The 15975-nt window shown below is 40.6% G+C and overlaps 1 protein-coding gene across 4 annotated transcripts in view; it reads left to right on the top strand.

The window, feature by feature from the left end:
• The window catches only part of LPIN2 (lipin 2), a 92696-nt gene that overhangs the window by 51847 nt on the left and 24874 nt on the right, over positions 1–15975 (top strand). For all 4 annotated transcript variants that reach the window (XR_013814212.1, XM_079784443.1, XM_079784444.1 and 1 more), the window contains exons 3-4: positions 731–826; positions 6460–6761. Coding sequence is in view for 3 of the 4 variants with exons in the window: in XM_079784443.1 (XP_079640569.1) it covers positions 731–826; positions 6460–6761 (398 nt within the window). In the remaining variant the exon portion in view is untranslated. The remainder of the gene's footprint in view (positions 1–730; positions 827–6459; positions 6762–15975) is intronic.

Raw genomic sequence — 15975 nt, 5'->3', positions numbered from 1 at the left:
TCAGCCACCTGAGCCACTCCATAACTGTTTACATTCCATTTGAATTCTACTTCTAATACTATTACTCTTTTTTTTTCTGTACTCCACTTTGATCTTGGCCAGTTTCCTTTTTCAATTATCCGTTTTTATAAAATGTTACATGAGTTTATTACCGGAGACAAGGAGGCAGCACAACTCTGCTTTATTGTCTGAACCAAGTAACAGTGCTAGGACCAGTCACCCACAGACTTTGAAAAAGTGACAAGATAGGTTATTGATCATGATGGGCATCTATTTTTATATAGTGATTTATAGACGAAAGAGCTGACAGTGAAATTTGTACTTCCTGCAGTTACTCACAGTTAACATACATTGGTAACTGAAATTGGTGTTTATCTGAACTGTGCAAGGGGAGACCTACCTGTGCTATAACTCTGAAAGTGCTCAGATGTTTATTGACAATGATGTTCCCCCTATTCTATGATATTTGGGAATTAAATAATTTAAAATGTTTATATGTTATAAAAATAGATGATAAAACATTTTCTTTCAATCCCTGATTACCATCCCCTCCCAAACTATCCCCCAAGGTTTGTTTGGGGTTTTTTAGGGGTGGATATGGGGCAGGTAGCATTGTTTCTCTGGGGCTGTCACTCTAGAACTTCATTACTAAGTTTGACTTGAAAACCCAGAATTTAGCCTTAGCTTAACCTGAGTGAAATGCTAAATCGCACTTTGTTTCTCCTTTTAGATTGATATAGAAATCAATGGTGATGCAGTGGATCTTCATATGAAATTGGGTGACAATGGAGAAGCTTTCTTTGTGGAGGAGACTGAAGAGGAATATGTGAGTTCTAATGGGTCATATCCACTTTATTCATTGTATTCAGGCCTCTGGTGCATATCCCAAAACAGAAATATTCAGTTTTCATGGCTAGCTGTACGTCAGAAAGGAGCTAGAGGAGTGGAGAAGGATATTTTTTCTATGCCAGATTTCAGGGTTCAGAGAGAATGCAGGCCTTCATACTTGCTTTGTTTTAATAAGGAAAGGTACATCTTATTTTCTAACATTAATGAGCTTTCTTATCTAGTGTCTGTTACAGTTTATACCTTGACTTGAATACATTTGAGTTCTGCCTAAGTAATCAAGGTGTATCTCTTCAGATTATGTGTGTGTTGGTACACATGTGACCTTTAAACTTGGAAAGCAAGTTTACCATTTTGATTTGGGACATTATATCTCAAACCTTGAATAGTCACGGTGAAGTTCATTATGGTCTCAAGGGATTTAAATCAGCGTATACCCTTTATAAATAATTACTGCATGCTTGGCTTCTTTAAGCAAGAGGGCACAACTTGTCCTTACCAACACACATTCCCTCCCCCTCCCACCCTATCCTCTTCCTCATCCCCCTTCCCCATCCTTCTCCCTCCCCTTCTCTCCCTGCCTCTCTTTCTCCCTCCCCTTCTCCCTCTCTCCCCCCCTTTCCTTCCTCTCCCTCTTTCCCCCTCTCTTTCTCTACCCCTCTTCTCTTTCCCTCTCCTCCTTTCCTTTGTATTCATTAATTTGAATTGGTGGTAAACTATCCTTAATAGATTTAATGAGGATCTTTTTAAAAATTCTTAGAACACATTGTTAAATCTTTCGTCATCCATATATCCTATATAATAAAAAGGTAATGTGCAAATTGACCATCACACCCTCACAAGATGGCTGCCTACAACCAGGCCAGCAGGGGGTTAGTGAAGGATGACCAAATGACTGAACAAGCAGGCTGCATGTGGTGACCAGATCGGTAGGGGGGGCAGTTAGAGGCAACCAGGCCTCAGGGGGGCAGTTGGGGGCGATCAGGCCAGCAGGGGAGAGCAGTTAGGGGTGACCGGGCCGGCAGGTGAGGGCAGTTGGGGGTGACGAGGCCTGCAGGGGAGAGCAGTTGGGGTCAACCAGGCCTGAAAGGGGAGGACAGTTAGGGGCAACTGGGCCAGCAGGGGAGGGCAGTTGAGGGCGACCGGGCCGGCAGGAGAAGGCAGTTGGGGGCTATTGGGCCGGCAGGGGAGCAGTTAGGCATCGATCAGGCTATCAGGAGAGTGGTTAGGGGGTGATCAGGCTGGCAGGCAGAAGCAGTTAGGGGCAATCAGGCAGGCAGGCGAGTGGTTGGGAGCCAGCAGTCCTGGATTGTGAGAGGGATGTCTGACTGCCGGTTTAGGCCCGATCCCTGTGGGGTCCCAGATTGGAGAGGGTGCAGGCTGGGCTGAGGAACACACCCCCTGTACTCCCAGTGCACAAATTTCGTGCATCAGGCCTCTAGTTTTATATAATAAAAGGCTAATATGCAAATTGTCCCCTCAACCAGGAGTTTGACCAGGGGATGGGGCCGGCTGGCCAACCGCTTGTGACCCTTCCCCCCAGCTAACACCACCCCGATCAGCCCCGCCACCCTGATCAGGGGCGGGGCCAGCTGGCCAACTGCCCATGGCCCCTCCCCCTGGCTGGCCCAGCCTGATCAGCTCCGATCAGGGTAGGCTGGCTGGACCCTGCCCATGCATGAATTCAGGCACCGGGCCTCTAGTATATGTATAAAAAGATTATCATGTAAAAAAAAAGTACAAGTAAACTTTGTAACAAAGACCATTAAATTAAAAGACCTCTGGATGTCAGAGACCACAGCCTGTCACTTCGATAATATCCTATCATTGCAGTTTCTCTCTAAGTATGTTGTTGGTGAACACAAATTTTGCTTGGGTAAACAAAACTTTGACCTTGGGGTAATATATTTACCAAACCCAAATTCAAAAGCTTAATTTAAAACAATTATGGAAACCCACTTATTTTCAGTATATTACATAAAAACTTGAGTGTTCTGAATTATATGAGACTAGTTTGGATCTCTGTTACCTACCTTCCATTTCCCCCATGATATGAAAGAATGAAGCAAAATGACTAAGAAGTTAATTTCCTGAACACCAGACTTGATCATTTATTTTTTTTATTTTTTTTATTTATTTTTTAATTTGATAAATCTTTATTGTTCAGATTATTACAATTGTTTCTCTTTTTTTCCCCCCATATCTTCCCTCCACCTGGTTCCCACCCCCACTCTGCCCTTAACTCCCCCCCCCCGCTGTCCTCATCCATAGGTGTATGATTTTGTCCAGTCTCTTCCTGTACCCCCCACACAGACACCCCTTTCCCCCTGAGAATTATCAATCCACTCCGATTCTATGCCCCTGATTTTATTATGTTTACCAGTTTATTCTGTTCTTCAGATTTTTAATTCACTTGACTTTTAGATTCACTTGTTGATAGGTATGTATTTGTTGTTCATAATTTTTATCTTTACTTTTTTCTTCTTTTTCCTCTTTTTAAATAATACCTTTCCGCTTTTCATATAATACTGGTTTGGTGGTGATGAACTCCTTTAGCTTTTTCTTATCTGTGAAGCTCTTTATCTGCCCTTCAATTCTGAATGATAACTTTGCTGGGTAGAGTAGTCTTGGTTGTAGGTTCTTGATATTCATCACTTTGAATATTTCTTGCCACTCCCATCTGGCCTGCATAGTTTCTGTTGAGAAATCAGCTGATAATCATATGGGTGCTCCCTTATAAGTAACTAACTGTTTTTCTCTTGCTGCTTGTAAGATTCTCTCTTTGTCTTTTGCCCTTGGCATTTTAATTATGATGTGTCTTGGTGTGGTCCTCTTTGGATTCCTTTTGTTTGGGGTTCTCTGCGCTTCCTGGACTTGTAAGTCTATTTCTTTCACCAGGTGGGGGAAGTTTTCGGTCATTATTTCTTCAAATAGGTTTTCAGTGTCTTGCTCTCTCTCTTCTTCTGGCATCCCCATAATTCTGATGTTGGTACGCTTGAAGTTGTCCCAGAGGCTTCTTACACTATCTTCTACTTTCTGAATTCTCTTCTCTTCTTGTTTTTCTGGAGACGTGTCCTTTTCCTCTTTGTATTCCAAATCTTTGACTTGATTCTTGCGTTCCTCTAGTCTGCTGTTGGGTCTCTGTATAATATTTTTTATTTCAGTCAGCGTATGTTTAATTTCTAGTTGGTACTTTTTCATATCCTCGAGGGTCTCATTAAATTTATCGGCCTTTTCCATGAAAATCTTGAAAAACCTTATAACCGTGGTTTTGAACTCTATGTCCATTCGTTTGTTCTCCTTCATTTCTTTCGTTTGTGATCTGTTTCCTTGCCTCCTCATTTTCGCTGCTTCCCTTAGTTGGTTAGGGTAGCTTTGTGTACTAGGTGTCCTATTGGTTTAACGGCTCAGCCTCCCAGTTACCTGAGGTGGACGATCTTGGTGCACCCCTTAGTGGACTGTGTGTACAGCCTTGTTGTAATTAAGTCTTGATTGTCGTTGGTGTCACTGGGAGGAATTGACCTCCAGGCCAATTGGCTGTGAGGACCCGCTGTGCTATAAAGGAGGAATTGCTGTGCTGGAGACACATTTATGGGGCGGGACTTGTTCCAGTAGGGCTTTGCCGCTCACTGAGTCTGCCTCTTGAATGTGTCCCTTATGAGAGTGGTTGAAATCTGGTGTTGTCTCACACCGACCACTAGATGCCCTAGTTTCTGGATCTCCAATGGGATGCAGGTCAGCTACTGTCTGAGGCCCCGCAGCAGGAGCTATAGCAAGAACTAGTTTTCTCCTCTTTGCTTGAGTGTTTTGGAGCAGTCTGACTGGAGCTTCAGTTGATTTGGTTAAGCTGCCACAAGGCAGGCCATTTATATGTAAAAGCCACTGTGTGGAGCCTGGGCGGGTTTGTAGAATGTGCAGGGCGGGGTCTCAGGGCGGGGCGGGGTCTCAGGGCGTCACTAGGCTAGGGCGTGGCAAACTGGCGATGCCTGCCGTCAGCCGTCTCTGCCTTTCCGCGTTTCCAAGTCCCCACGTCCCATGCTCCAGTGCAGTAAACACTGATTGCTGGGCGCACCTCTGCAAGAAAGTCACTCTCACTTTCCGACCTGATGGCCGAGAGTCCAGCTTCTCCCTGTAGGTGTCTGGGTCCCCCGCGTGACCCCAGAAACTGAGTTTCAGAGTGATTGAGAGCTTGTCTCTTTTCGGGTTGAAAAAAAGCCGCGCGCCCCATTGCCCACCACCAGCCCGCTACGCGTGCCTCAGTACCTCAGCTTTTCCGCGTTTGTTCTCCTTTCTTTTTCCTTCTTAGTTGTAAATCTACCATTCAGCCAGCTTTCCCGTGGTTCTGGGTGGTAGACGTTTTGTCTTTTAGTTGTATTTTTGAAATTGTTGTGCACGGCGGCAGTTTAGTTGTTTAACTTTGCCGCCATCTTAGTTCCTCCTCTTGATCATTTATTTAATAAAATAAGAGTTTAATTATTTCTAATTGTTGGGATTTGTTTTCTTCTTTTGATTTCCTAAAAGGGTATCTTAAATGTTTTATGATTAAAAAATCCACTAATTTTATTTTTTACAGAGTATTGTTTCTGTTACAATCATCTTCCTCCATCCTCAATTAATTTGGCAAACACAAGCATTAACTATAAATTTTACCATAGTTTCTCACTTCACTTAACCCAGTGGTTCCCAGCATTGGGCACATGCCCCACAGGGGGGCAATTTGATTTTTAAGGAGGGCAATTTGAGAATGAGTTATTAACAGTGAATTTTTTGCATTTCTTATGGTTCTAGGGGCCTCATATACAATATATAAATGTTTGTTGTGACATTTATGCATGTCAGTTCTCTTATGTTTTGAAACTTTATTTGCTATTTTTTCATAGCACTTCATGTTTGTTTTTTTTAAACAATTTCTTAGTGACTTCTTCCTCCGTACTTCAGCTGCCCTTCTTTTATTTTTCTCTTTCATGGATGCCATATTCTTTGGAAGCTTGTTTAGACCAAGTTAATGGCCTTTTAGGCTTCCTCCACATGAATAGGAGTTCACTTTTTGAATAATAAGAATTATATGTTATAATTCTTAACATATAGTTCTTATTATTCAAAAAGTGAACGGGGAGGGGGAGACATCAGGATTTTAGAGATGCTGCTTAGGTGGGGCATGGCCAAAAAAAGGTTAGGAACCACTGTCCTATTGTCCATTGTCTGATGGGGTATTTTTGTCCTTGTCTTCTGCTTTGTCCGTTCTTACTGTTCTTTGTAAGTTCTTTATAGAATGCTTTGTAACACCTCCTTGGAATTCATCTGCTGCTTTGAACTTCTTTTTACAGATAATTTAATTGGCTTTGCTTTAATTATAGCTTTCATGTTCTATGCTGTCTTGGAATAATGGTTCCTCCAAACATTTTGAGTTATGTGGACCAAAGTTAGCTGTGTGCAATAAAGTAAGGACCTATTTAGAGTAGAGTGGGCAGTGCCGCAGTTCAGTGTGACTTTCTTACCTTCAGGGACTATTTTTTCTGCCACTATGAAAATTTAGATACGCAAAGAATTTATTATTATTTTGGTTGTCCAGTTTGCCATGTACAATTTTTCTTTCTTTATGTTCTCTTTAAGGAAAAACTTCCTGCTTACCTTGCCACTTCACCAATTCCTACCGAAGATCAGTTCTTTAAAGATATTGACTCCCTTTTGGTAAAATCGGGTGGAAATGAAAGACCATCTCAGAGTTCCAACATCTCACACATCTTGGAAACAGAGACAGTTTTTACTCCAAGTTCTGTGAAAAAGAAAAAAAGAAGGAGAAAGAAATGCAAACAGGAGAGTAAAAAGGAAGACCAGGCAGCTTCCCCTGCTGCAGAAGACGCTATGGATATGGATCTGAGCTCTGATGATGACAAGGGGGCCCAGTCAGCAAGGTAGGGCTCTCAGTCTGGGAGGGCTCTTTGTGCAGGTGCCAGATGTTCATGCATGCTCCGAACAGAACACAGTTAAAGTGAGAAGCTGTTTCTTTTATGGGTGTACAGTATGAAGTTTGGACTTGTTTTTCCTCTTGACAGTTTGTTGTGGAATCAAGTAGGAAAGGCATTTTCTTTTTTTCTTTCCGTAACTCGACAAAATTTGCCATCAGACATCCTGTGGTGGTGCTCAAATATCATTTAAAACAGACTGGCAGTGTGTGTCTTCATCCAGTAAGTTTCCAAAAGCCAAATAAATTGTAAGTCTCAAGGAAGATCTGAACTAGTGACTCACCTCTGGGTATGGAGATATAAACATCAGGTCTATTTATTTCCTAACCCAGTGGTCTTGTGCTTGGTATCTCACCTATTCCTGAGAATTATTAAAAAGAAGAAGAAGGGGGGAAATATTTAAAAATATGAACAATAAAATGTCAATAAACACATACCTGTCAACAAATGAATCTAAAAAAGGAAACGAAGCAAAACAGAAGTAGAATCATAGATACAGAGAACATTTTGATGGTTGCCAGATAGCAGCAGGCTTGAGGGTGAAAAAAGTAAAGGGATTAGAAAGTACAAATTGGTTTTTACAGAATAGTCATGGGATGTAAAGTACAGCATAGGGCAGTGGTCGGCAAACTCATTAGTCAACAGAGCCAAATACCAACAGTACAACGATTGAAATTTCTTTTGAGAGCCAAATTTTTTAAACTTAAACTATATAGGTAGGCACATTGTTATTAACTTAATTAGGGTACTCCCAAGCTGGCCTTTGCTAAAAACTCAAGGGGCCAAAGAGCCGCATATGGCTTGCGAGCCGCAGTTTGCCGACCACTGGCATAGGGCATATAGTCAATAACATTCTACTAACTATGCATGGTGTAGGATGGGTACAGACTTACTGGGATGATCACTTAGTAAGTTATATACTAATGTCTAATCACTGGGGTGTACATCTGAAACTAATATAATATTGTATATCAACTGTAATTGAAAAATAAAAAATGATTAAAAATTTTAAAAAACACCCTATAAGTTAAAGAGGAAAAAAGGGTTTTGTTTTGTTTTAAGTGAGAAATCTTGATGACTACTTATTCACCAGCTCATTAGAAGAGCTCAAAATAGATGCCAGTTTTCAAGTTAGCACTGTCTGAGGTTGAAAGGTAGCAATTTGGGGTAGGACATGTATTTTTTCATCCAAGAGTCTATTTTTAGAAGATTATCTCTCAACCATTTATACTCAGTGGTTGCACTGGCACAGGAAGGATCATAGGTGTGTCAATGGGGTGCTTATTTTCATTGGTAACCATTGAATAAGAAGCTGCTGCCCACAGGCATCCCTAAATTTTCAAATCTTTTATGAGAATTGGGGTGGGAGAGGATGGCATTGTGCCATGTGTGCTGGTCCACCTGTATGCTTTCATCTCAGCTGCTGAAAAGAGATTATGCCCTACTTCCTGGGAAAATAGTGCTTTAAAGTTCTCTTCATGGAAAATAATTTCTGTCTCTAGTTATAGAAACCAAATATATATCAATTGTAAACTCTGTTGTGACCTAGTATATGCTTGATTTACCAAGTTTTTGTTTTAAATGGTGAAGTCAGGAAAAGAAGTATTATTATTATATTACTAGAGGCCTGGTGCACGAAATTTGTGCACGGGGGTCCCTCAGCCCGGCCTGCACCCTCTCCAATCCGGGACTCCTCGGGGGAATGTCCGACTGCCTCTCACAATCCAGGACCGCTGGCTCCTAACTGCTCACCTGCCTGCCTGCCTGATCACCCCTAACCACCTCTGCCTGCCTGATTCCTCCTAACCACCTCTGCCTGCCTGCCTGATCACCCCTAACTGCTCCCCTGCTGGCCTGATTGCCCCTAACTGCCTCTGCCTCGCCCCACACCCAGGACCCAGGATTCCCTCCTCTGGCCGGTCACAGGCACGCAGGACCCGGGCTTCCCTCCCTCTGGCTGGCCGCAGGCACCCAGGACCCGGGCCGGCTTTGCCCGGGCCGGCCACAGCCACAGGGGTCTATGGACAGGCAGCTTCGCCCAGGCTGCAGGCGCAGCCACTGGCACCCAGGACCATGGGGCGGGTGGCTTGTCCCTCTCCTGAGCCACAGGCGCAGCCGCTGGCGCCCAGGACCTTGGGACAGGTAGCTTGTCCCTCTCCTGGGCCACAGCCTGGCTGGTCCCCATTCCTCTCTCCCCAGTGTTGAATGTCTGAGCAGTTCCAGCATGAGGGTGTGATGACCATTTGCATATTAGCTCTTTATTATTATATTATAGTTATACTCTGTTAATGAATAACACAGTACAATAATTCATTTTTGGCAAAACTGTTAACTTATTTTCCAAAACTTCAAAATTTGGGTTGTAAGTTCTGGAAAAAAAATTCTATATTTGATAGTAATTTTTAATATATGAACTCTTTTTCTACCCATCTTTTATTACTCATCAGCTACCATATTTGAGACATTCTTTCTCAGTCTTCCCACCCTATGGATTTTTATTTCAGTTCTCCTAGAATACAGAATTCCTCTGTTACAACTTAAACAACAGAAGAAAGCAAAAAGTACTTTAGACTCTACAGACCAGTGTAAACTATACCTAAAAAAATTTAAAATTTTGAATAAATTAACTAACTCAGCTGATTTTTTTTTTTTGTCAGTATCAAAACACTAGCTGGGAAGAACTTAATTAAAGTTCCAAAGATCTTTAAGCTAATACAGAGTACCATAGTTTCTTCAAAAGAGACTCTCATTCTTTTCTTCTTGCTTCCAGTCTCTTAAGGGTTGTCTTTCCCTTTCCTAGGAGAATATACTAGGAGACCCTTTGAGATCTTTTATTATTTGATTTTGGTTCTATTAACAACAGTGTAAATTGTTCCTTTAAAAGTTTTGACTTATTTTTATTAAAACTAGAGGCCCGGTGCACAAAATTCGTGCATGGGAGGTGGGGGGCGGGGAGAGTCCCCTCAGCCCAGGCTGCACCCTCTCTAATCCAGAACCCTTCGCGGTATGTCTGACTGGCAGTCGGACATCCCTCTCACAATCCAGGACCACTGGCTCCTAACTGTTCACCTGCCTGATCGCCCCTCACTGACCCCCCTGCTAGCCTGGTCACCCCCAACGGCCCCCCCCCCTGCCGGCCTGGTCACCCCATGCAGCCTGCTGCTCAGTCATTTGGTCGCCCCTCACTAACCCCCCTGCCAGCCTGGTCGCCCCTCGCAGCCTGCTGCTCAGTCGTTTGGTCGCCCCTCACTAACCCCCCTGCCAGCCTGGTCGCCCCTCGCAGCCTGCTGCTCAGTCGTTTGGTCGCCCCTCACTAATCCCCCTGCCGGGGTTGTTCGTTTGGTTGCAATGGTCGCTTAGGCATATATGTGTAGTGGGCAGGGAATGGATTCTTTTGGAAAAAAAAACTCAAAATGCACACGCATCTAAATTTTATTTGGATTAACATTAATAATCCCTTAAGTGCCTTAATTCCTGGAAATGTTTTTGCCAACTAAAATTCTAAGATCCACCAGGAAGGATCCTGAAGTAAAATTTTCATCTTAAAAGTTTTGTTGACGAGTGTTCAACAAAGTCCTTTAACATAGAACTAAGTTTAGAACTCCTGAACAACCTGCAGCTTTATTTTTATTTTATTTCTATTTTTCAATTACATTTGACATTCAATATTATATTAGTTTCAGGAGAATAGCATAGTACCAACCTGGGAAGTTAAAACATTTCTGAAACATATGTAAAGTCATCTACTAGATGAAAAGGATTATTGTTCTAAAGGAATTTTGTAAATGAGTGCTGCAAGTGGACACTTGACAGAAATATTGGTGCATGCCTTTCTTTTCCAGATTGTGTGAAAAGCTGCATCAACCAAATTTGTTGGTGTACTGGTTTGGTCTACAGTGACATGGTGGCCAGCTTCTCTATTTAAGCAACAACATTGCTTGCTTGCTTGGCATATCAGAATGCATGTAAACTAGGGCCTGGTAACAATTTTCATGAGCTTAGTAATTTGCCTTTTCTTTAGGTACCAGTGAATCATAGATGCTACCACTTGGAGGAACTCTTTCCTGAAATTTCCTTAAAACAGGATCTGCTTAATTATGCAGCCAACAGAAATTAGGAGTTAGAAAAGACAAGTTGTAACAGTTGCGAACGTTCAGGTCATATACTGAAATAAGCACTAAGCTGATAAAAGGTAGAAGACTGAACCAGTTAAACTTCTGATTGTGGAATAGCAGTTTCCTGATCACTCTAGGCCTTCATTTCTTAATCTTTGAAATAAGGGAATTAAGCTACATGGTTTGCAAGGTCCTTTCTGCTCATCATTTAGATTCTAAAATAATTTGGCTGAAGATATTTAGGGTCAGAAGTATTAATATCATATTAAGTGACACATTAAAGAATCTGAAAGAAAAAAGGAATAGAAAGTCTACCATCTTTGCAGTTGTGCGATCTAGAGCTATGTGGTATTGGAATTTGCAACTTTTTAAAAATATTTTTATTGAATTTAGAGAAGAAAGGAGAGAGATATAGAAACATCAATGATGAGAGAGAATCACTGATCAGTTGCCTCTTGCATGCCCACACTGAGGATCAAGTCCACAACCCAGCCATGTGCCCTGACCAGGAGTCTAACCGTGATCTCCTGGTTCATAGGCCGATGCTCAAGCACGGAGCCACACTAGCTGGGTACAATTTGCAACTTTTAAATATCTTACCCTCCTCAGCTCCTATCACTTAGCAAAGAAATTCTGTTTCTAGAGAAAATACCTAAAATAAATGATTTTATTTTGATAGATACCATTCTGTTTAAACTCTTTTCATTCATAACAGAATTACGGCTCCTGAAGGAGGCAAATGAAAGATAGCATCATTCTTTAAAGCAGGTTACTATATCACAAGGTAAAAGAAACTCAATTGGTGGAAATTGGAGTTTTAAACTACACAGAGCTTTGTGTAAACTGTACCTAATGAACCTCTGTCCCTTCCTAAAATTGGACTTTTGGCTTAAATATAGTACAAAAGCCATGTTTGTCCTTCCAGAGGATGTGTGGACATAAATAGCTTATTGGAGGGAAGAGACTTTTCAGATTGGACAGTGCTATAGCACAATCTTGAGTGCAATTATATAAAACATGCCACTAATGGAAATACATAAAATACCCAGCAATAACAACAGTGGAGGCTTAAGACCACACTGTCAAAAAGGAAACACTATTTTTAATCCACCAAAATGAGACTTACTTGCAAGTTATATCTGGGAGTTGAGTGCAGAGAGCCTAAGATTTTTTAAATTAAATTTATTGGGGTTTTGGCTAATAACATTATATAATTTTCTGGTATACAAAATTGTAATTCAACAAATGGGTATTTCATTGCATGCTCACCACCCAAAGTTTAGTTTCCCTCTATTACTATATTCTTGACCCCCTTTGCTCACATCACCCTTCCCAAACCCCTTTTCCCCTCTGGATATCACCATTTTGTTGTCTGTGTCTATGATTTTGTTTTTGTTAGTTTTGTTAGTACATGTATTATTTTTTGTTTTATATTCCATATATGAGTGAAATTATAGTTTTTGTTCTTTTCATCTGACTTAATTCACTTGGCATAATATTCTCAAGATCATCCATGTTGTTGCAAATGATAATATTTCATCTTTTTATGGCTGAATAGTATTCCACTGTGTGTGTGCACATGCACGTACCATATATATATGGACACTTTGCATGTCTTGGCTATTATAATAATGCTGCAATCACATGGCCACGATGGCTCAGGGTTTGAGCGTCGACCTATGAACCAGAAGGTCACAGTTCGATTCCCTGTTGGGGCACATGCCTGGGTTGCGGGCTCCATCCCCAATATGGGGCATGCAGGAGGCAGCCAGTCAATGATTATCTCTTATCATTGATGTTTCTATCTCTCTCTCCCTCTCCCTTCCTCTCTAAAATCAATTTTTAAAAAATTATATATAATGCTGCAGTGAACATACAGATAAATGAAAAGATGTTCAACATCTCTAGTTATTAGGAAAATAGAAAATTAAGACCACAATGAGGATACCACCTCATACCTGTTAGAATGACTGTTATTAAGAAGATAAGAAATAATGAGTTTTGGAGAGGATGTGCAAGAAAGGGAACTCTCGTACACTGTGGGAATGTAAATTAGTGTAGCCGCTATGGAAAACAGTATGGAAGTTCCTCACAAAACTAGGTGTAGAACTAACATATCATTCAGCAATTCCTCCTCTGGGTATTTACCCCCAAAATATGAAAACATATTTGTAAAGATACATGTACCCCTATGTTCATTGCAACCTAAGACTTTTCCAAGACAGCATCTATTGCCCTGAGGCTTCATACTTCATCTCCTGATCAGTAACTGGCTTCTAGAGTACCCTCTATGATCTTCTGTGGTGACATGAATCTTATGTCTTGCTCCTTGCCCTTTCTCCTCTTCATTTCTGACTCAGACATAGAAACATTGCAGGGTCTTCTCAGTTCCATTATGAGGTATCTTTTATGGGAAATGTAGAATATCCAAATGAAAACTTAGATCATTAGTCACTGAAACTTATTGACCAATACTGTGCAAAGGGTGAGGATAAACATATTGTTAACAGAGTTAGTGTTCTTTGGTCATGGTAGTTAGCAACCCCATTTATCTCTTACATACTACCAGTTAAATAGATTTAAAACTCACTTGGTCCCTCTAATTTATCCCACATAAGTAATTTAGACTTTATTTTAACTTTCTATTGATATTCTCTCAACTTCTAAAAATTGAGATATAATTTATATCTGTAATAATAAAAGCATAATATGCTAATTAGGCCAGACAGCCAAACGACCTTCCGGACTAGCTTCCAGATGAAGCCCGGGCTGCAAGGGCCGAGCCCCTTGCACGAATTTCGTGCATCGAGCCTCTAGTATAATAATAATCATAGATCTTAAGAATTCAGTGGATTTTGACAGTTGTATATATCTTATAACCTCTGTTGGCTTTTGAATGGGAAAGGTTTACAAAATGATGTTGGCTTTGAAGACATGATAATGTTGAGGTGCATCTGTGAAGACTGAAGTGCTCTATGCACACTTATTACAAACTTCAACAACTGAAGCTCTCAACCCTGATTCAACCAACCCTGATTCAACATTAAACCTACCAACCCTGATTCAACATTAAACTATTTACCCTGCTGCAAATTAATGCTTATATTTGTCCTGTGTTTCAACATATATAAAGTTAGTCTTTATACTATTTTCTTCACATTCTACTATGTACACTCCCTATATCCTTATGCCATGTATTTAGTTTGTTACTCTGTCATGGTTTGCCCACCTGGTTGCCTGTCTTAGGCATGTGTGCCATTTTGAAAGCACTTTAGCAGGTTTTTAGAAGTTCTATATTAGTTTAAAAATTGCAGGACTGAAAGGAACCTCAGCATTAGCAACCCTTTTCATCACTCTAATGGGTCTAAACTAATGGACTCTATTTTTGTCAGGATATGCCCAGAGAAAATAATTTCATGTCTTTCTAGGGTTGTAAATTCTTAATGATTTCTCTTTCAATATTTTACTAAATCCACTTTGCTTTGCTGAACTCATCTTGGATTACCTTTTATCCTGCAGTGAAATATGTTCCAAAAATATTTTTTATTTAAAAAAATGTCTGTGGCTTTTACATTGTTCTTTTCAAACCATTTTCACCTATATAAATAGTGATGGGTCAAGATGTACTATCTTTTAAATTTGGCAAATAAGGACATAAATATCTGATTTTTCTCTTTCAGCATTTTATTTTTTTCTTAAACGAGGTATTTTCCTAGATGTTGGTCTTTTTCTTTTGTTTTTTGAAACATTTTTACTGATTTCAGGAAGGAAGGGAGAGGGCGAGAGAGATAGAAACATCAGTGATGAGAGAGAATCATTGATTGTCTGCCTCCTGCACACCACCTACTGGGGCTCGAGCCTGCAACCCAGGCATGTGCCCTTGACCAGAATCAAACCTGGGACCCTTCAGTCCGCAGGCCAAATGCTCTATCCACTGAGCCAAACCAGCTAGGGCTGGCCTTTTTCAAGTATATGTTTTTCTCCCTTTGAATAAGGTTGTATGCCAGAGTTGAATATTTCTGAGCAAAAGAAGATGAGAGTAGGGAAACCTTGAATTAGAGCTGCTATGTGGAAAAACTGTTACATGTCAGAGTTAGCAGTAAAGGAGAGCATGTTAAGATATAAAGGAGGAAAAGTAATATTAAAAACTAATAAACTGGTTTATAGACCTATTTTTAGTCTAGGAAATTAAGTGGTAGATATTCTCATTTTACCTTTAATCTTGTTCTGGTAGAACATTGAATTTTCTATTAGATAAGATGCTCTAAAACTGTAGTGCTTTACACTTTTCAGAGTTTTGTGTGTTTGTTGTTTTTTTTTTACTTTTATTTATACTTTTTAGAGCTTTCAACATGACACAACACATAAATCTCACAATGACTCTGTGAAATAGGACAAGTGATAAATTTCCAACTAAAGATGAAAAATTCGGGCCCACATGTTTCTGAGGGATATTTTAAGGTTATGTGGCAAGTTAGTTATATTAACTCTGCAACTTTAAGAAACGCAAAGGGTAAATTAATTAAAACCGTAATGCATTAGTTCAACAGCCTATGGGTTTTAAGGTCTGTATATGACTTTTTAAAATACTCATTTTTTTTCTTTCTCTATTAAGGTATTACATAGGTGTCCTTAGTTCCCCATTGCCCCACCCCCTGCTCATGCCCTCACCCCCTGCTCATGCCCTCATCCCCCTGGTGTCTGTGTCCATTGGTTATGCTTATATGCATGCATACAAGTCTTTTGGTTGATCTCTCCCCCTACCCCACCCTCCCTACCTTCCCTCTGAGGTTTGAGCATCCGATTGGTACTTCTTTGTCTCTGGATTTGTTTTTGTCATTTATATTTTTATATCATCTTCCTTATGTCTCCGCATCATGTAGATTCTCAGTAAAGAGAAAGTTCTCAAGTAATGCTTGGTCCAAACAAAGAGGAACTAAGTTCTGGTTTTTAAGAGTTCTTAGAGTGTTTTAAAATTTTGAGTCAATAGCTCTTCAGCTGATATTCTTATATTTTTTGTAATATACAGGAGAGGGTAGTGCAAAGAA

The sequence above is a fragment of the Cnephaeus nilssonii genome, assembly GCF_951640355.1.
Source record: "Cnephaeus nilssonii genome assembly, chromosome: 11".
In the NCBI taxonomy this organism is placed as follows: Eukaryota; Metazoa; Chordata; class Mammalia; order Chiroptera; family Vespertilionidae; genus Cnephaeus; species Cnephaeus nilssonii.
The sequence above is the reverse complement of the archived record's forward strand: the minus strand, read 5'-3'. Positions and strand labels throughout refer to the sequence as shown.